Source organism: Solanum tuberosum, unplaced genomic scaffold (genome assembly GCF_000226075.1).
Source record: "Solanum tuberosum cultivar DM 1-3 516 R44 unplaced genomic scaffold, SolTub_3.0 scf00327, whole genome shotgun sequence".
NCBI classification, from domain to species: domain Eukaryota; kingdom Viridiplantae; phylum Streptophyta; class Magnoliopsida; order Solanales; family Solanaceae; genus Solanum; species Solanum tuberosum.
In genome coordinates, this window is record NW_006239249.1 from 119,944 (window position 1) to 142,413 (window position 22,470).

General features: G+C 35.6%; 1 protein-coding gene across 1 annotated transcript in view; it reads left to right on the plus strand.

The window, feature by feature from the left end:
- Positions 1-15,181, plus strand: part of LOC102594167 (kinesin-related protein 4) — a 49,903-nt gene extending 34,722 nt beyond the window's left edge. The window contains exons 18-24 of the mRNA XM_006360536.2: positions 10,690-10,911; positions 11,265-11,405; positions 11,501-11,626; positions 11,826-11,876; positions 12,002-12,049; positions 12,134-12,337; positions 14,323-15,181. Coding sequence (XP_006360598.1) covers positions 10,690-10,911; positions 11,265-11,405; positions 11,501-11,626; positions 11,826-11,876; positions 12,002-12,049; positions 12,134-12,337; positions 14,323-14,916 — 1,386 coding nt within the window. The 3' untranslated portion in view covers positions 14,917-15,181. The remainder of the gene's footprint in view (positions 1-10,689; positions 10,912-11,264; positions 11,406-11,500; positions 11,627-11,825; positions 11,877-12,001; positions 12,050-12,133; positions 12,338-14,322) is intronic.
- Positions 15,182-22,470: the final 7,289 nt, after the last annotated feature.

The window sequence follows — 22,470 nt, forward strand, 5'->3', positions numbered from 1 at the left end:
AAATATTATATATTATACATATTAATGGGCAATTCAAATAAAAGTGAGATAATTAATGAAATACAATTACCTAAACAAATCTTAAATACTCAACTTTCAAAATTATTACGGTGCTCCCATAAATGCTCTAATAATGCATTACGGACTTCAAAATGAGCATTTTTGTCCTTAATTATTAGGTTTTGTATTGTATTTTTAAATTAAAATTTTGATCTTATCATTTAATTTTTTTGCATTCTTCATAGTGAATAATAATAATAATTTTAAATTATATAGTTAATGTGACGAAATTTAAAAAAAAATTGAAATATTATTAATTCAAGATGTAAGTAGTATATATTAAATAATATATTTTTAAAAATGTTATATTACATTAAAAAATAATTACGAATATTAAAAAATTAATTAATGGTCTTATATGATTTATAATATGTTTATTACAAATATTATTTATTATAAATAATAATAAAATAATCAAAAGTGAAATAGAGAGTATGACTATTCACCTCTCTATAAATAGATAGTAGAGTGCAAAATAGAGTGTGGTTGGAGACCCAATTCTCTATTTTACTCCAAATATAGAGAATAGAGAGTAAAATAGAAGGGGGTTGGAGATGGTCTTACTATACATCCTCTCATCCTGATGTCTGTGAGGTCTTACGCATACCTCAGTACCGACTTTTGAGGAATCTACAATTACTTCTACATCTCCAATTGTAGTGGTGGCACTCCTGACGTATCATCGTCATCCACGTCCAGCACTAGTCCTAGATGATTCATGTCATGCGCCAAATCCTGCTCATACTGCCAACTTGCCTCCTCCTAGCCAATCGATTGCACTTCAAAAAAGGTGTATGATCCACTCAAAATGCTAACCCACATTATACTTTCTTGAGCTATCATCGTCTATCATCACCCCATTATGCCTTTATATCATCTTTGTCCTCTATTTCCATTCCTAAGACTTAGGTGAAACACTTTCTCATGCTGGATGGAGGTAGGCTATGATTGATGAGATGTCTGCTTTACATACGAGTGGCACTTGGGCGCTTGTCCCCCTTCATGCAGGTGAATCTACTATTGGTTGCCGTTGGGTTTACGCAATCAATTTTTTTTCAAACGGTTAGGTTGATCGGCTTAAGGCTGGTTTATTGCCAAATGGTATACTCAAATATTTGGGCTAGATTATAGTGATACTTTCGCTCCTATGGCTAAAATAACATGTCCGTCTTTTACCATCTATGGATGCCATTCACCATTGACTCCTTCATCAGTTAGACATTATGAATGCTTTTTTGCGTGATCTTGAGGAAAAAGTCTATATGGAGCAATCACCTGGTTTTGTTGCTTGAGGGGGAGTCTAGTACCTTTGTATGTCGATTGCGTAGGTCACTCTATGGTCTGAAACAATCTCCTTGAGCCTGGTTTAGTAAGTTCAGTTGAGCAATTCAATTCAGGAGTTTGGCATGACTCATAGTGGAGCTGATCACTATGTGTTCTATCAACATTCTGCACCAAATCTATGTATTTATTTGGTGGTTTATGTTGATAATATTGTTATCAGCGGCAATGATCAAGATGGTATCATTAATTTGAAGCAACATCTCTTTCAGCATTTCCAGACTAGAGACCTCGGCCGACTGGAGTATTTTCTAGGTATTGAGGTTGTTAGTCTAGATCAGATATTGTTATTTCTCAATGCAAGTATGCCTTAGACATTATTGAAGAGACAAAAACGATCGAATGTAGACCTATTGACACTCTTATGGAGAATCATACCAGCCAGCATATGGTGGACAATCTGGAAGGAGAGAAATTCTAGGTGTTTTGAGAAGATAGAAAATAGTATAGAACAGATCAAATTGAATTGTATCTTGATTCTATGTTTTTGGTGTAATCCAATTCGGTCTAATGATCCTGTATCTATTATTGATGTGTTAGATTCATTATAGACATGGGATCATAGGATCTGGATTTACTTGTAAATATGGCCCTAGTACAGCCCATGTACTGATTTGTTTCTATCAATAGACACAAAGTTACCAGTTTCAAAAATAAAATAAAAATGTTAAACTCCTTCCAGGACAGGGGAGCCACTTAATAATCCTGAAAGGTATAGACTGCTGGTTGGAAAATTGAATTATCTCACAGTGACGACCTCACATCTCTTTTCATGTGAGTGTTGTAAGTCAGTTTATGACTTCCCCTTGTGATAGTCATTGGATACAGTTGTTTGTATTTTGCGATATAAAGTCAACTATGAGTAAATAACTACTTTTCGAGGATCAAGGCCCTGAACATAACATTGGATATACATGCATTGATTGGGCAGGATCACCCTATGATAGACATTTTACATTCGGATATTGTGTTTTAGTAGGAGGTAATTTAGTATCGTGGAAGAGTAAGAAACAAAATGTGATTGCTCGATCTAGTGCAAAAGCAGAATATTGAGCAATGATTGTAGCAACTTGTGAGCTAGTTTGGATCAAACAGTTGTTGAGAGAACTAAAATTTGGAGAGACCGGTCAAATAGAACTTGTGTGTAATAATCAAGCGGCCCTTTGTAACGCATCAAATTCAGTGTTTCAGGAGAGGACTAATCATATTGAGATTGATTGCCACTTTGTCAAGGAAAATTCACTCTCGAGAGATATTGTTACTAACTTTTTTGAAGTCAAGTGATCAACTTGCAGACATCTTCACCAAGCCCCTCACCGGTCCTCGTAGTAATTATATTTGTATCAAGCTAGGTACATATAATTTGTATGCACAAGCATGAGGGGGATTGTTAGAATAGGAATAGGAATAGGTGAATACAATCCTATTTTAGAATAAGGATAAGAATAAAAATAAGAATAAGAATAAGAATAGTATGTAGTATCCTACTTGGTAAAAGATTGTATTATAGTGTCTATAAATAGAGGGTGTCTGTGTAATAATGTTGATACACCATTCAATCATATTTTTCTCATATATTTCTCACTCTTCAACTACATTTTGCTCTTTGACAACCAATGTCCGTCCGTCGAGTTCCATAATTTTTTGATGAACTACTTCTATTTTCTTTTAAAAAATTAAAAACAATCATAGTTTTTGTGCGAAATCAACAGGCGAAAGTCCGTTGGTTTTTTCTTAATTTTTTTTTATAGTTTCCGCACATTTTGCATTAAATTAACCGAAGATCCATCCATCGATTTTTGTAAAATAAAATTTTAAAAATCATTGGCTTTCCAATAGTTTCCCTCAGTTTTTGTCCGTCGGTTTTTTGCTTGTTTTTAGTAGTGAAAGACTTTCTAGTTTTTGTTATTTGTGATTTATTTCTTAAGTCTGGTGCAGTTTCTTGAGGTGTAATTTCTGCCAATTTTAAAAATATTTTCGTAGTATTTAGTGTAGTTTTTTGTAACATATTTTTGGAGTTGATGTGAGTTTCTTGATTTTTATAACTAAATCTTTTTTTTCTTCATAACACGGTCAAATTTAATAGATAGAATTCAATAAATATTTTGCCAGAGACTAAAAGTGTTAACTTATGGCAAGCATAAAGGACCAAAACCCTTAAGTGCATACTTAAGGGACCATTTTTTGCTAACTTGTGGGCAACTTAAAGGACCAAAATTGTTAAGTGCTTACTTAAGGGACTATTTTGAACCTACCCTCAAACCTAAGGGGCCATTTGTCATCTTCTCGTGGAAAGAGAAGGATTTTCAGAGGTTTTAGTTGAAAGATATAAATATATTCCACTGATAGAATAACATTTTGAGAAGTTTGTGTTGATCAATTTTCTCGTCAAGCTGTGCGGAATTTTAAGAAACAGTTGTCCTAAAGAACTTGCTGAACTTAAAAAGTTGTCTCTAAGATAGTAAATGCTCTTAGGCACATATCCCAAGAACACTCTCTCTCCTACTTCCTGGTGGAGGGGGGATAGCTCCTCCCGTAGAATTTCTGCCGGAATCTCCATTTTCTTCCTCTTTTAACCTGAGATCTTACCTTACATGATAGCTCAACCTTTTTTCCTCATCCATTTTACCTCGTTTTCATCATCCTAGTACATCAACAATGGAAGAGAATAGAATATACTTCAACGCAGGATTCAAATCGTTCGACATTACAAGATGGAATTATGAGAATTCAGTATGGTTTGAATGGGTGGAAAGGAGCCGCAAGATGATGAGAAGATCATCCATGAGTCGCAAAATCATGAAGTGGATCTGCTTCACTTCAAAAGAAGCATCAAGGGAAAAGAAGGTGAGCAGGAGGTGGAAAATTGCAGACAGAGAGGCTGAACATTTCTACACCAGAAATTACAACGGGCATGGCAGATTTATAAGTATTTTAACAATAAATAATGGGGGGAGATCTGTCCTTGTCATTCCAGAACTAGCCATGAATGTTTAATGGTATGACATATCATTTTAAATTGAGAACTTCATTAAATGCCCTAAAAGGTTGTAAATATTAGGCCCACGGAGAGTCAGTGAAGCTAACTACCCATATGCGAGAGTTTTACGGGATAGTAAATGTCTATCAAAAGAGCTACGAGAAGAGGACAATATTGAAGTCTTGACGCACATGGACAACCATGATGCAGGGCTATTGAAGAGATGTATGGCTGGGCATCAGGAAGGGGGAATAAAAGAAAAATGATCTTCGATAGAGATTGGACGTCTGTAGACATTGTCATGAAAGGTCTTTGGTGTAAATGTCTACGAGATGTATGGAGGCAAGGTCCTTTTTGAATTTCCTAACAAACACATGGCGGAACAAACCCTACAAGGGCATTGGAGTCTAAAGAACTAGAGCTTCAGCCTGGCGTGGTGGAGCCCAATGGTGAGTTGTTTACCAAACACTACTCTGGAAACTGAAACATGGATCAGAGTTGTCGGAATCCCCCTGCACTTATGGTCGCATAAAGTGTTCCAAGAAATTGGAAACTTATATGGGCGATGGATACCGCTAAAGAGGAGACGAAACTAGTGTGAGAGATGTCGGAGAAGAACGGGCAAAGGAAAACCCAGTCCATCCTTTTACACAAAGGATAACTAGGTATGCGAATTGTAACAAAGTACAAGAATCCCATCAATTTAGGGATTTTGAATTTAGGGAACACGTGTGAGGGGTCAGACTGACAAGTATCGAAAAGGTTGGCGGAGCAGTACGTGAAAGGCACATGGGTATTTTAAATGTAGTCCCATGTTTGGGCCAACTTCAGAAGCCCAACACAAAGAGCCTAGTTTCAAGGAGGGGTGGGGATGATATTGCAAGACAAGTCATATTTAATGACTTAGCAAACAACCTTTTGATACAAAACAATCATCTCTCTTGAAACACTAGAAGAGCGTCTTCTCCAAGACATAGTTCAAGAAGACATGCAAGCCACATAACAACCACTATGTATTTTTTTTGATGACCGTGGTGTCCGGTCCAGCTTTTCCGCACCTCAACTAATTCCACGGGATACTTGCCACCTCTCACCAGCAACAACAGGTACTAGGTAACCCTGTCCACCAAGGCTAGGACAGATGGGAAGAATCACCTAATGTTTTTGTCTCCGCTGAGTTTTGAGCTTGAGACCTCAGGGTTCTCAACCACTTCATTGACCACTAGGCCACACCTCTGGGTGCCACATAACAACCACTATTAGAGGAGAAGGAGGTGACGAATACGATGGGGGATTCGATAGAATAATCTATGAACCAAATACTACTAGAGACAGATGGCAAGGGATTGGGAGATGATGATATCATAAAAGACGAAGAAAGGTTGCTTAAGGCAGGGGAACAAAATTCAACCACAATAGTTGGGGAATGGGAGGTCGAGCAGGCTGAACTACTTCAAATTCAACAAGCAATAATGAACAAGGGAAGGGAGACATCTATATGGGTGCAACAAAACATGATCAAACTGGGTAAAGTATTGGGGCAGATTTTCATAGTTTATGCACCGCTAATGTAGCGGCTTGTCGAGCATTTGACAAACTCACACCATCCATTTCAAATAGGATTTGCCCGGTGATGAATCTTCTTCCACTCCCCAACCTTTAAGGAGTCGTAGAGCGACTTAGCCCTATGATCCGCTAATTCATCTCTTTTTCTGGTATTCGGCAAAGCCTGATCATGGTGATTATTTGGTCAGGATATATCTATCTTGGTTTGGATTATCTCAATTGATTTTCCCCGGAATTTTGGAAAAAAGCCGCTTCCTCCTTAAAGGCCCCCGACAAGAAAAAGCAATCAGCCGCTGTCACCAACTGGGACTCAGATTGGATGGTGGAGTACTATTCTACCACAACGAGGCAGGCATCATCGTATTGGGGCAGATTTTCAGGGCCGTAAAGAGAAGATTTGGAGCTACTTTTACAAGTAGATAGTTCTAGACAAGCAAGAAGAATGGAGGTTGAGGCTGTTTGTAAGAGAACAAGACTCAAAGGCTCGCAAATGCTGTAAAGTCTTGTGAGGTTTGATGTGAAATTTTAAAAAAGTGGGAATAGGAACATGGGAAGAATCAGCTTAACTGTTATTGATGAAGTTCAAATTTGTATGTTGTTTTGTAAGGGGTTTAACAACAGAGATAGAAATAGATTGGTAAAGAGTTTAGTGGTAGAATGGAATGCAGATATCATGTCTGTAAAAAACTAAACTGGAGGGGGCTTATCAGAGGAGGTGAAACAGCTATGGGGAGGCGGATGGGTCAGGTTTTCATGCCTGGAGGCTTGTGGAACTAGAGGGGGGATACTGCTGCTGTGGGATAGTAGGGTATGGAAGTCTGAAATTCTGGAAACAGGTGCTTGCACTTTAACCTGCAAGTTTGAGGCACAATTACATAGTTATTCTTGTCACATCACAGGGGTGTATTCTCCTAACTCCTATACTGAAGGAAGGCTAGTGTGGGAGGAGATTGGAGATGTTAGGGGATTAATGGAAGGGCATTGGGCTGTCTGTTGGACTTTAATGTAGTTAGATTCGTATCAGAGAAAAGAAATTGATTGAGAAGAACAAGGGGCATGAGAGAATTTTCTGATTTCATTGAAGATTTGAAGCTAATTGATATACAGCTAGAAGACAACACTTATATTTGGTTCAAAGGGGATTACCAAGAGATAGCTTCTAGGATTGGTAGGATACTAATCTTAGGAGAGTGGGATGATAACCTTAAACAAATCCCTCTTCGGTGGCTAAGATCAGATCATGCACCACTTGCTTTACATGGGGAGCATGAAACGAACAAAAATTACTTCAAGTTTGAAAACTGTTGGCCAGGTACAGAAGGATTCAATGCTAGAATCAAGGATTGATGAAGCTCTTTCAACTTCTGTGGAAGACTTGATTTCATTCTTGCATCCAAGCTTAAAGGCTTAAAACAAGCTTGAGGAATGAAGCAAAAGTGAGCAAGGAAACTTGGGGTCAAAAAGGAAGAATTTACTCAAAAAGTTGGCAGATTTTGATGACGCTCCGGAAGAGTGAAGACTGGCAGAAGAATTGACAGCAAGAAGGGAAGCAACTCTCCTGGAATATGAGGAGCTGATTAACAATGAAGAGATCTCTTGGAGACAAAAATCAAAATCACTGTGTCTGAAGGAGGGTGATAGAAACACCAAGTTCTTTCACAAAATGGCAAATCCACACGAGATACATTAGTGTTGACCAACTTCTAATTCAGGGGTAACTTTCTCAGGATCCAGCTAGAATTGAATGGGAAATAGTGGATTATTATAAGAAGATATATTCAGAAACTACAAGATGGAGAGCTGCCTACTGATTCACAAATTGTCCCAGATAGACAGAGGAAGAAAAGGAGTCACTACAAGGAAGCTTTGAGGAAAGTGAAATCTTAAGGTGCCTAAAACTGCGTGCAATTGACAAGGCACCTGGTCCAGACGGTTTCACCATGGGATTTTTCTTTAAAATGTTGTGAAGTGTTGAAGCAGATCATTATGATGGCCTTCTAGAATTTCTATGAATAAAAAATCTTGGAAAGAAGCCTTAATGCTACATTTATAACTCTCATCCCAAATATGAAAGGAGCCAAAGAGTTGAGGGATTTCAGGCCAATTAGCTTGGTTGGCAGCATATATAAACTGTTTCCCAAAGTGTTGACCGAAAGGCTAAAAGGTGTGATGGCCAAACTTGTTGATTCACAACAAATGACCTTCATTAAAAGTAGACAAATTATGGATGTAGTCACAATAGCCAATGAAGCAGTAGATTACAGAATGAGGCAATAGAAGCCTGAAATTTTGTGAAAGCTAGACCATGTCAACTGGGAATATCTTTTGGATGCGATGGAGAGAATGGGTTTTGGGAAGAAATGGATCCAATGGATTAAATACTGCATCTAAATTGTGAGATTTTCTGTGCTCATCGATGGCTCACCAACATGCTTTTTCAGTGCACAAATGGGCCTCAGACAGGGAGACCCTTTGTCAGCTTTCCTATTTTTAATAATAGCCATGGAGGGGCTTAACAATATGATCATGACAACAAAATTGAATAGATGGCCCAGAGGTTTTGATGTTGCCAGAACTGGAGGAGGCAGTATAGAGATCACTCATCCACAATATGCAAATGATACACTTATACTCTATGATTCTGATGAAGATAAATTCAAACCTTTGAGGGTGATTTTTTGGTGCTTTTTGAAGGGATTTCTGGTTTACACATTAACCAGAGGAAAAGCTTCTTATACCCTATTAATGCTGTGCAAAATATGGAGAACACTGAATGCAATCTTAGGTGGTGAAATAGGGGATCTTCCATCCATCTACTTGGGAATGCCACTGGGAGCCAAATTTCTGCCTTCAGAACTTTGGAATAGTGTAATTAAGAAGTGTGGAAAGAAATTGGCAAGATGGAAGACTCAGTATTTATCTAGGGGGTGGCTGATTGACTCTCATCAACTCAGTCATTGATTCCCTTCCAACCTAAATGATGTTTGTATTTCCAATCCCAATTGGGATTATCAACAGGCTGAATAAAATCAGCAGGAAATTTCTCTGGCAAGGAAACAGTGAAATGAAGGGATACAACTTTAGTGATAGCTGGAAAGAGACGAGGGGGATTCGGAATCAAGAATCTGAAAATTCCGAGTAAGTCTCTGAGAATGAAACGGTTATGAAAATATAGCAATGAGAATCAGTCTCTTTGGAAGGATGTCATCAGTGCAAAGTATGATAGGAAGACAATTGGATGACCATGGAGACAACCACACCCTATTGAGTTAGCTTATGGAGGTCTATCAGATCTTTGTGGAGTGAATTCAAGGCCAACACTACGATCAAAGTGGGTAATGGAGAAAAAAATATTTCTGGAGGAATGAATGGCATGAGGCAGGCAAGCTAGGAACCCTTTTTCCATACATACATTCATTAGTGTCTCACCAGCAGAAGACTAGTGCGCAGAGCACTGGTCACCTCAAGGATGGAGCTTCATTTTAGAAGTCAGTTAAATGTCCGGGAGATTCAAAGGGTGGCAGACCTTTTCAGCAACATAGACTAGTTTAATGTTCGGGAAGAAAAACCAGATACCTTATGGTGGAAAGGAAGCAAAAAGGGCCTTTTCAATGTGAGTAATGCTTACAATTGGATGAACCACTCCACCCAGAGTCCAATCAATTGGCCATGGAAAGGTATCTGGAAAGTCAAAATACCACACAAAGTGGCCTGCTTTGTATAATTGTTAGCCAAGGAAGCAGTACTGACTGAAGATAATTTGATGAGGAGAGGGATATCATTATGCCCTAGGTGTTTCTTCTGTGGTGAGACTGCTGAGACAGTCAACTATCTATTTCTTCACTGCAAAGTCACTGGGCAGCTGTGGAGGATATTCTTAAATCTCGAGGGAATAATTTGGACTATGCCCGGAAAGATTACGAACAATCCAGAGTTGGGAGGTTGGGAGGAAGCTGGTGTGCAGCGAAAAGCAGAAATAAATGGATAATTGTCCCTGCTAGCATTTGGCATTTGGTGGACAATCTGGGAGGAGAGGAACTCTAGATGTTTTGTAGTATAGAGATAGTAAGCAAAAGATCAAGCTAAACCGTCTTTTGATACTATGTTTTTGGTGTAATCAGTTATACTCAAATGATATTATCTCTATAATTGATGTTCTAGATTTGTTTTAGGATAAAGATAGTAGGATTTTGAAGTAAATGTTGTAAATATGGTTTCAGTACAACCTATGTACTGTTTTGCTCACAATGGGATACATACAAAGTTGCCAGTTTCAAAAAAGAAGTTTGTGTTGATCAATGATTAGAGCTAAATTGTCTTTTGATGCTATCATTTTGGTGTAATCAGTCATACTCTAATGATTTTGTCTCTGTAATTGATGTTCTAGATTCAATTCAGGATAAAGATAATAGGATTTTGAAGTAAATGTTGTAAATATTGTTTCAGTACAACCTATGTACTGTTTTGCTCAGAATGAGATTTATATGAAGTTACCAGTTTCAGAAAAAACAAGAAGAAGTTTGTGTTGATCAAGGATAGCATGGTTGGTTTAATTCTATGCGTACCTTGATTGCATTTTTACTGCAGTTTATATTGCAACAGTTTCTAGTGTTGTATGCTTTCAATCCCAAGGGTCAATCAAGCCTTTGAAACTAGTCGCCATGATCTGAGTTACTGCTTTCAACGGGACTTCCTTACCTTATTACTTGTGCTGCTTCAAATTCTTCTTCTTTTATTTGCAGAGACGAGACAGTGGGTCAGGTACCTTGGCTAGCACTAGTGATAGATCCAGTGGACTTAAGTCAACTAGTACACCATCCACTCCTCAAGCTGAAAATCACATGGAATTGAGAAACTCACACTCTATACCCACAGAAAGCACGCCATCAGCAGAGCATTTATCTGATGTTAGATTGGATAACGAAGTTTCAGAAGACAACCTTTTGGACCAGGAGACTCCTCTGGTATGGAAGTTAATATTTTTTGCAATGTTTGATAAAGAAGTGAACATTAGTATATCTATTGAATGTCATGTAGCAAACCCCAATATTGGATTAGCAGATTAAGTTAAATATAGTGTTGATCTGGAAAAGCTGCTCTTAAATTCTTCCATTTCTAGGGTGTGTGAAGTTTCTCTGAGAAGTCCCAGATGAGGAAACTAGTGATTGGATCCAAAGTTTTACCTCATGAAATAAATACTAGAAAGCTCCCACATGGAATCACTGTCAGCTTTGTGCTTAAGCATATATAGACAATTTCATGTTTACAGTGCTTTTTCATGGTCTTGTTACTCATACTTTTACTTCTTGTGTAATAGACTAGCATGAAGACAATGGATCAAATTGACCTTCTGAGAGAGCAGCAAAAGATTTTGTCCGGTGAAGTGGCACTGCATACAAGTGTTTTAAAACGGTTGTCTGAGAAAGCTACACAGAGTCCAAAGAAAGAACATGTGCAAGTATAAGTCATGAAACAATATCTTGTGCATCTTATTGTTTTCTTTTTAAATGCAACTGTTATACTTACCGACTATTAACTCTTTGAGTGCCTAAGATGGAGATTAGGACATTGAAGGATGAAATAAGAATGAAGAATGAACAAATAGCTTCATTGGAGATGCAAATTGCTGAGTCCATTATTAGCCCTTGTGAAAAGATGGAGAACCAGGAAGAAACTGTTGTAAGTTTGGCTTCTTCTACAACAATAAAATTATTGCCTTGTCAAATAAAAGAGTCTGGTTTTTCTCAAAAATAAAAGAGTCTGGTTTCCTTCATCAAAAAATAAAACAGTCTTGTTTCTTCTACTGTTGAATGGCAGCAGATATGTGAAAGTATATTTCTCTATTTACACTGTTTCTTCTTTTGTCTGTATTCTGCAGTCTGTTGCTGAGCTCTTGGCACAGTTGCATGATAAGTCTTTTGAACTTGAGGTAGTATGACTTGCATGCCTTCACTAAGAATATTATTTATTCCATTTCTCCTTGTAGTTCGATTTTATACATATCCTTTCAATTGTAGGAAACATCATAATCCATATATATATTGCTCTTGCCAGGTTAGAGCTGCCGATAATAGAATAATTCAGGACCAGCTAAATCAAAAGGTGGACTGCCTCTTTCAGCTGTTTCCTCATGGAATTTTGATTGATCCATGTAATCCGGTCTAATGAGATTTCTTATTTTGATAGACCCATGAATGTGAGAATCTACACGAAGCAATTGTGTCCTTAAAACAACAGCTTTCTGATGCCCTAGACCAGAGAAACCGCACTCCATCAGTTGCCCATTCACAACGTCTATCTGAGACCAAGAGTTTACTTGTGGAACTAAGAGCTGAAAAGGAGAGTGTTGCCTTAAAGGATGCAAAAGAAGCATTATTTCTTCAGGCCCAGGTTCTTATATGTTTTTATCTGTTGAGTAGAAACTCTTGCATATCATCTACTGTCTTGTTGGCCACTCAACTCGTAGGGATATATATATTTGTTGCAACACAAAAGAAAATGATTTGCTAGAATGAGAAAGATGAAACAAAAAGAATCTTACTACAGGGATAAAATCAGCCTCAAGCTTAAGGTCATATTCTCTCAGCATTTTACATTTTGTTCCCATTTTTGTTTGCAAAGTGTTTCTCCACATCTAGAAAACCTTCTGCAAATGTCTTTAGGATTTCTTATTGAGTTTGCCACCTACTGTTAAATACGCTGACAATCATATTTCTTTTTGATGCAACATTCCATGATAATCACATTATTATTGTTTAAATATAAGTGTATGTGTATGCAACTTTTGGCTTGTTATCTTTTTCTCCTTGCAATACCTAATCTTTGCAATGCCTAATCTCTGAGGCTAAGCTATTTTAATTTTCCGACTGGAAGAGGCTGCCTGTACTCAGTTTCCAGCTTCTGCCACAAGTATATACCCTATGGAATGGCTTGTTCTTGCGGTATATTCATATTCAATAAGTCTTTCATCTTTAATAGTAATGCGAACTGCACCCAAGGGTGTGGCCTAGTGGTCAATGAAGTGGTTGAGAACGCTGAGGTCTCAGGTTTAGTGGAGACAAAAAGCACTAGGTGATTCTTCCATCTGTCCTATCCTTGGTGGACAGAGTTAGGTGGTACCTGTGGCTGGTGGGAGGTGGCAGGTATCCTGTGGAATTAGTTGAGGTGCACAAAAGCTGGCCCGGACACCACGGTCATAAAAAAAATTGTAATGCGAACTAAGTGCTCTAGTTGATGATTGTGTTGTGTCATTTTCTACTTAAGATGGAGCTCCATTACTGTGTGGGTTAAAGTAATTTTTTCGATGTTTTGAACAAGTACTCCAATATTTTGTTTAGAACATTTTTTCAGACAAGAACAGAAGGAGAGATTCTCTGGTTGGTTTAGAACATTTCATTTTTGGGCAAGATATGAAATAGAGAGTTCTGAAATTAGAGGGATGGATTGTGTTGGGATCAGTTTTAGAGCCCTCAAGTTGTCTTCAGAAAATGTTTCTTTCAATAACCTATTCTTTTAATAAGTGTAATCCCAAAGAGAGTGACATGATCTCTGTGCATATTCAAAATAAGTTATATTTTAAAAGTAGAAAAGCTCTCAGGCACAGTTTTCGAGGGGTGAATCTTTTTTCTCCTGTGACCTCTGATTTATTTCCGGCGTCCTTCTACAATTTGCTTATAAATCATCTCATATGAGAAGGTGGTAATTACGCAAGCAACAGGCAATCTTCTTTTGTTTGAGAAAACACAAGTTCGGAAGATTTATAAGCATTGTTACAGTGCAAGGAAGGAATAGATCTGTCATTATTATTCCAGAAATTACATTCAATGCAGGGTGGGGAAAAATAGCATTTTAGATTGATAACTTCATCAATGAATAAATATGAAGGACCATTTATTACAAATATTCCTAGGAATGAAAAAGATTCCACAAAGAAAAGAATTGTATGAAGTTGTTGGAATTACTCATAATAAGATATTGTCTACAATTGAGAAGGTCTTATAAAAAAAGTTCCCATTTATCCGTGGTCCTGGCATAGGTAGCATCCATTCTAGAATTCTTCTCATTACCTTTTGGGGAAAAAAGATTCTAAAAAAATAGAATTGTATTGTACAAAATAACACAATTTATTGTTTTTTGTAAAAGAAAAAGGCAAAAGATATGAACACTTCACTGGCGGGGGCATTGTCCCATTATGGCACTTGGAGAGATTACAGATTTATATCTATGCATACATGTTTGTATTACACACAAAATGTTCAAAATACTTGAGGAGTACCCCATACATATTAAGTTGTAGTTAACATTCTTGTATTATGTATCCACCATCCTCATCCACAACAATATGTCAACTGAATTGTTGCTTTTGCTCCTGTCAGGCAAGAGAGATTGAAGAACTCCACAAGAGAGTGACGGAATTGGTTGAGGCGAAGGAGCAACTGGAGCTCCGGAACCAGAAATTGGCAGAAGAAAGTACATATGCCAAAGGGCTAGCGTCTGCAGCAGCGGTTGAATTAAAGGCACTTTCTGAAGAAGTTGCGAAGCTAATGAATCATAATGAGAAATTAGCTGCTGAGCTTGCTGCCCAGAAGAGTTCCTCTACCCAGCGTAAGCCAAGTGTTGCCATGCGAAATGGAAGAAGAGATCCTCATCCGAGACGAAATGAGCAAAATGTATTGAGTGCAGAAATGAAAAGAGAACTGGCTTTGAGCCGGGAAAGGGAGCTTTCATATGAAGCTGCTCTTGTGGAAAGGGATCATAAAGAAGCTGAATTACAGAGTAAGGTTGAAGAATCCAAACAAAGAGAAGCCTATCTTGAAAACGAACTGGCAAATATGTGGGTTCAAATTGCAAAATTAAAGAAGTCTCAGGGAGTTGAATCTGATCCTTCTGAATCAACCATATCAGAAAGCCAAAGAATTGATGGTTTTGAGGTTTGGGATAGTGTTGTGCAGTCTAGTAGGCGTCAGTGAGGGATGTTTGTACTTAGAACTAAGAGTGAGTTGTGATTGTATGATAGTTTAGTAGGATTGTTGCAGATTAGGAGGGCCATTCTGTTTTTCCCCTTATGTGCCACTGTAGGTAAATTAGTCGCGAGGGACTCCCTGCATTGGTTTGTGCATGTTGAACTTACTGCACTTGTACAGTGGTTGATGTTTGCAATTTTTATAGCTGGAATGTTGAATCATAGGCATGCATTTTGCGCACTATTTTGGGAAATTGGTTTGCTACCTTTTACCAGTTGTCTCTACAAGGCAATAAGTATTGTAGGGGAGAGAATTATTTTTCCTCTTTGATTTGGACGTTCCACTTTTGAGTCTTTCCAAAATGCTGTCAATATATAAATACGTCATTTAACTTGGCTTTAGTGGGCATTTATGCCTCCAACTTTGGATGTCTACAAGTGGAAACTTTTAACTTGTATAAACAAGTAAAAACATACATCTTACATGACATAATATATGAAGAATGCCACATAGGACACAAAATTGTCATGCAGGATGCTACGTAGGACAAATGTCTATTTATTCAGTTTTATACAAGTTTAAGTGTTTATTTGTGCATACTCAAAGTTGGAGGACATAGATGTTAGGTGAAGTCATGTTAAATGACATATTTATGTATTATGCCAAATTTTTTTTGGGCAAACTACATAAATCTCATTAGTTTAGGTCCTAATTACTAAGATTCTCGATAGTTCAAATATTACTTCCTCTAACATATTCCGTGCTTAGGATACATGAGTTTGAATCCACGAAATACATGTACCCGTCGAATTTTAAAATCGAGATGCATATTTTATTTGCTTAAATTAATTTGTTATAATTAATTTCCTTAATTAGATGAGTAATTGAGGATTTTCAGAAAAATGGACAATTAATTTTGAAAATTTAAATTAATCAAACTTCTTAATATAAGGCGGAAATTAAGGAGTGTATTAATTTCATTTTGTTATACTTTGAAATAATAAATTCATTAATAGTATTAATAAAAGTAAAAAATATGTATATCTTGATCATGTAATTTGATTAATTTTATTTTATTACTCTTAAAATTAATAAATTCACTAATTTGATGTTTATGTTGTCAATATGTGATGTATCAAACAAACTAAACATTTAGGTAGAGTGTATAAAAATAATGCTAAATAGAGTGTATTAGTAATGCTTGTATTAACAATGCATGTATTAGTTATGCTTGCATTAATTATGCATATATTATTTCTATGCATTGTTTGGTTTGATGCATTAAAAATAACATATATTAGATTTTTTTTTTTTACAAAGATACCCTCCATTATTATGATGAAAAAGATGTAAAAAGTGATTTGAGGGGCAATTGAGTCTTTAATTGAGCTAATGCATGCATTAAAATCATTGCATTGCTAATACCTAGAAATCATGGTATTGATAATATACATCTTAATAGACAGTAGAGTGTATAACTAATGCGATCATTAGTTATACATAGGTTAGAAAAAAGTACCAAACAAGGTACAAGTAATATACAAGGCTAATGCATGCTAGGGCTGGCAAGGGGATGGGGACGGGGACTGGGGGACGGGGCGAAGAGGGACGGGACGGGACAGGGGACGCCTTGGCCGGGATTCGGGGGGGATAGAGATTGGGGGGATAAAAATTCGTCCCATCCGTCCCACTATATATACGAGATGGGACGGGATTTGGCAGGACGGGACGTGGGATTTTTATTTTTTTTATATGTTTATTTATTTGTATTGAAATTATATGTTATTGAATAACATTTTAGTTTATTTAGTTTTCAATAACATTTTAGCTAATAAAAATGCTTAAGTTTTCAAATTTCAAGTTTCAAGTTTCAAGTTTGAAATTTCAAATTTGTGAAGTTCAAATTTGTATTTTAAATATTTTAAAAGAATTTAACTTGAAATAGTGATGTAGTCTTTTGTTTTGATTTAATACAAAAAATAATAAAATATTAAAAGTTACAATTTACAAATATTAGTGGAGTTAGTATTTTAAAATTAAAATTAAAATGCAAGACAATAGTTATATAAAAAATGACTTGAATAAAGCCTTCAAATTTATTCAATAAAATCTAAATTGCAACTTAGAACTTAGAAAGTTTACAAATTTACAAATATTAGTGGAGTAACTAATCTACGCAGCCACCTTCTAGGAAGAGTTCTGTTTCAATAAGTTCTCATATGTAAAACTAATATTTGTTACAAATATTAGATGAGTAACTAATTTACGCAGTCACCTTCTAGGAAGGGTTCTGTTTCAATTAGTTCTTGGATGTAATCTAATATTTGTATTCTCCTTTAAAATTCAATTCTAATTGTCGCATCATATCGACGGTAACATCCTCCGGTGTTGGCAAACTTGCTAGAAACTCTTGTGACTCTAATTCATCATCACTAGATCCAATTACCGCATTAATCCAAGCTTCTTGTTTGGAACTTAACTTTGACAAATTATAAATTCCTCCTCTCGGCGTTGACCCAGTCTCTAAATAAAACTGATGTTTCCAAACTTTCTTCCGCCAATGAATGTCTATGATCGCCAAGTTGAAACCTTGCCGTACTAAAAGCAGCCTCTAAGGCAACTGATGAAGCTTGAATATCTAGAACATCATGAACCATTTTGCTCAAAATTGGAAATGCAACGCTCCGCCTCCTCCACCATGCTAATAATTGTTCATTGCCATATTCATCTTCCATTCTTTCTAAAGATTGATTAAGATATTCTTCAAAATCATCACGGTTAGTAGAATTAAGACCAGAAAACTTCGCATATAACTTGAAATTCGAGCTTTACTCTGAGGATTAGAAGTTTGACAACTTCTCTTTGAGTATTTCCTGTAGTTATATATTTTTCATACAAAATCTTTGCTTCTACTTTTATGCTAGACTTACACATTTCACAAGTTGGATTTTTTTCTAGTAAAATTTCTAAAGTATCATAAAAAGTGTCAACAAGTCCCTGGATACATCGTAATTTATAGTCAGGATGAAGTAAAGTAGCAGTTAAAAAAATTTGAGGAATAGGAAAAAAATATTTTTAAAATTTTTCAATCATACCTTCAATTGCAACTCTAAATTTTTCAATTTTTTTGAATTTAGAAAATTGAATTGAAATACCACAAATATTTATTAATACTGATGAAATAGTAGGATAATAAATTCCAGAAGACATGGTTGTAGCATCATAAAAAAGTTTTAAAATTTTTAATAGTTCATTAGTTTCTCTCAATCTTCTTCACAAATTCTCTCTAATGGGTTAGCATTATGAGCATTAAACACCATTTGTATGGGTCCTTTATATTCATAAGCAACTGAAACCATTTCGTAAAAAGAATTCCACCTTGTTTTAATATGTCTTGGAATTTTTCTTGCTGGCAAATCACATAGTACACAACCCTCATTAAATTCCCTAATTCTAGCAGCTCTATGAGGATAAAAAATCCAGGCAACATCATATTCAATTTTCATACAACCACATTTAAATAATGAAATACCATCTTGTACAACTAAATTTAATACATGTGCAACACATACAACATGAAAAGAATTAACATCAATTGGACATAATCTAGTTTTTAACATACTAGCAGTGTTTGTATTATTAGATGCATTATCTAATGCGACAAACATTATTTTATCTATAAACATGTAATAATCTAGAACACTCAAAATATTTAAAGCTAACTATGCACCAGTTTTTTTCTCTACACATTCTTTATAACTTAAGATTCTTTTTTGCAAATTCCAGTTATGATCAATCCAATGTGCTGTAACAGTTAAATAATCACGTCCATTAACACTACGACCCATGTCCGAAGTTATAGACACTCTACAATCTAATATGCTAAACATACAACGAACCTTGATATACAAAAACATCAGATTTAACAGTATTTCTTGAAAAACCTCTATAATTAGGATTATAAGTTTGTTGAATATATTCAATAAAACCGGGATGTGAAGGAAAACTATAAGGCAAACCACAAACAGAAACCATTTTAGCTAAATTTTCACGATCTCTTTCCTTATTATATTTACGTTGTGTAAGTGGACCACCGGGGTTAGAAGGATCTAATGTTCCCTGAACCATGTTAGAAGCCCATACCAATTCATTAACTCAAATTCCTTTTTTTTATATGCTAATGATTTAGCTTCTTTATATTGAATCGGCACACAAGATAACAAATGTCTATTTAAGCCCCCCGTCCCACCTTGACCTCCATGAGCGTCCACAATTTTGCTTCGTTGAATTTGTAGTTTCATTTGAAACTTTTGTCACCGGACTAGTAGGTGTATCTTCTAATTCCTCTTCTCCCGAACCAACTTCTACTTCTTCCCCTGAATTTTCATCAAGATAAGGATTAATATCACCATAAATTTGTTGTAAAATTTCATGATTGAGTTGAACATTTGAATCAATATCATAAGAAGTATCATCAACGTAAGTAGAATCATTTGTATTAAATCTAACTCTAGACATTGATTTAGAAGAAGTACCACCACATTTACTCTTATTTTTTCCTTACTACTCTTTTTATTAAAATTAAATAATTTACTAATGCCACTTGGTTCTTTTTCTTTTCCTTTACCGGTATTTCTTTTGCTAGAACTCATATTTAATTATATGTAAAGTGCAATATAAAAATAAAAATAACACAAAAATTAATGACAAAAAATAAAGTATAAATATTATGAAATGAATGTACCAAACGTCTGCGTTAATAGCAGACGTTATAACCGATTCTTGAAGCTTGTAGTTTGTTGTAACTTGTAATTTGGAACTCCAATACTTGATAGCAAATATGAGAATTATATGTATTATGATATAATATGAAAATTTAGAATTGAAATATATGTATTATGATATAATATGAGACTTAAATGTAATAAAATATTGAGACTTGAGATTGAGAGGATATAGAAAATAGATGAGAGAATAGATGATTTTTGTAAGAAATAATAAGGGATAGAGGGGTATTTATAATATTAAAAAAGGGTTAAAGTGTATTTATGATAACTTGAGGGTTTTAAATTAACGTATTAAAAGTAGGGGGTGGTAGGGAAGTGAAAAAGGTGAATAAATCCGTTGGGGGGGGGGGGCACTAGCTATTGCCCCTACGGATATAATTCAAAAATAAAATAAAATAAAAAATAAAAAATAGGGGATCCTGCAAAATCGGCCGGTTCAGCCGGGCCGGGGCGACTGGGACCAAAGGGTGAACCGGCCCCTAACCAGTCCCCTATCCCAAATCCCTCCCAACCCGTGAAAAGTGACGGGACCGGGTCCGGCGAGCCGATTCTCGAACCGGTCGCTGGCAGGGATGGGCCGACCTGGTCCCCCTGCCAGCCCTAATGCATGCATTCTTTTTCCTAATACACTCTACCAAGCGACCCCTTAGATACATGAGTATCATACAAGTACATTCATATGTATCATATAAGTATCTAGTATTACTATCATCTATTTGTTATATGTATCTAGTACTAATTTCATGTATCTATTTATATGATCTGATATTAATTTCATGTATTTGTTTATATAATCTAGTATTATTTCATGTATTTTTATAGATATAATTTGATGTATCAAGTATCAATTTCATACGTTATATTAAAAAACATGTATCTCAGATACATAATAAGCATATACATCTAATTATGTGTATCTAAATATAGAATGTAACTGAAACACATGAATTTAGCAACAGATCGTGACGGTAGAGTATCTGTATGAGAGTGGAATAAAGTACTTAATTGTTCATATTCATAAATGTTTCAAATGTAATATGAGTGAGTTTCAGAGAAATAGTAATATTAAGATTCTTAAAAGCAACAAATAAACTAGGGCACAATAATATGCCTATTGTTATCAGCTAAATTAGGAGAAACAATAAATAAATCAGATGAAAGGAATTTCGAGTAACTTACGAACCCTTGCCACCGCCGATTGACAAAACAAATACTGATTTTCTCATAAAATATTTATAATCGTAAATCAGATATATAAACGCTTAATTAGATACATGTACATCTAATACCTTTCGTATCTCTCTCCTATTCAGCAAAGACCTAATACCTTTCAAGATACATAAGAATAATGAAAAAAATAGTAACAAACCTCCATTTATAATGCTGATTATCAAGATTTAGTTTTAAAATTTGGAGATGTAAACATGTATTGAGAGGATTAAGGAAAAGAGAGAGAGGTGGTGGATGTGGGTGAGGGACGTGAGGGTGGGGGTGGGAGATACATACAAGTAATGGGATTGGGGAAGAGAAATGACTAATGTGTGTGAAATAATTTGAATTGCTAATGGACTATTAATTAATGAGTTTAAATTTTAAGACAATTATTCAATATCATATTTAATGGATTTCATGTGTATCTGATTAAATCTTTTAAAATATATGGTATAAATATTAAAAGTGATATTAAATGTAATTGTCTTAAATTAGAGGTAAAGTAAGTATATATGGTAGTGAAGTATGTATAGTTATGTAGTTTTTCTAAAAAGATTTGCCACAAATTATGCCAAAAAAATTGATGGACAATAATATGCCTAGCGGAAGCATTACTGAATGATTGTATATTACTTTTAAAATATGTATTTTCTAACTTGAATATTAAATTATTATAATATCCCCAACTAAAAACACCTCTTAACATGAATGTTAAATTAATATAATACCCTCATCATACACTCAAATTTAATATATCTTCTACATTTAATTATTAATATTATATTAAAAAAGATACATTTTTCGTATTGAAGGGTTGTGACTTTTCAGAAGAATGATGACTTTTCTAAAGGATTGTCACTTTTCAGATGAGTTGTGATTTTTCTGATAAGATACAATAAATACTTATTCATACTACCTTTTGTTAGCCATAAATAGAGGGCTTGATTTAGTTAGTGAGGCTCCTACCGAATTGTTTCATCTTCAAATCTCAGAGTTTCACAATTTTGTCACATCCGGGTGAAAAAAAATCTGAAGTGGGAATCTCACAGAGAAAATTCCATAAATGGTCTCTGAACTATTGGAGTAGGTTTAAAATAGTCTCTTAACTATACATTTATTTGATATAATCCCTTAACTATTCAAAATCTTATGAGGTCTGGTCTATTAACTATACACTTACCAGTTTTTGTTCCTTAACAATATATGCACTTACCGGTTTTAGTCCTTTAAATATTCAAAAATAAATTAAGTTTGGTCTCTGTCTATTGATTATATAAATAATTTAGGTTCATATTTGTAACACCCCGTATTCGAAAAAGACCAAAAATGCAGATTTTGAGACGTTGCAGGTGCAACATACGGTCACCATCCACGGACCGTAGGTTAGACCACGGCCCGTGCTGGTGGTCCGTGGTTCACCACTGCAACCCCTCCCTAAACCAGCTCAGAAAATTTGGCTAAGGGACTCACGGACAGACCCACGGTTCGTAGATCAGACCACAGTCCGTGGTCTGTGTTCGTGGATCGAGACTTCCCTTACCCAGCCTCTGACACAAACTAC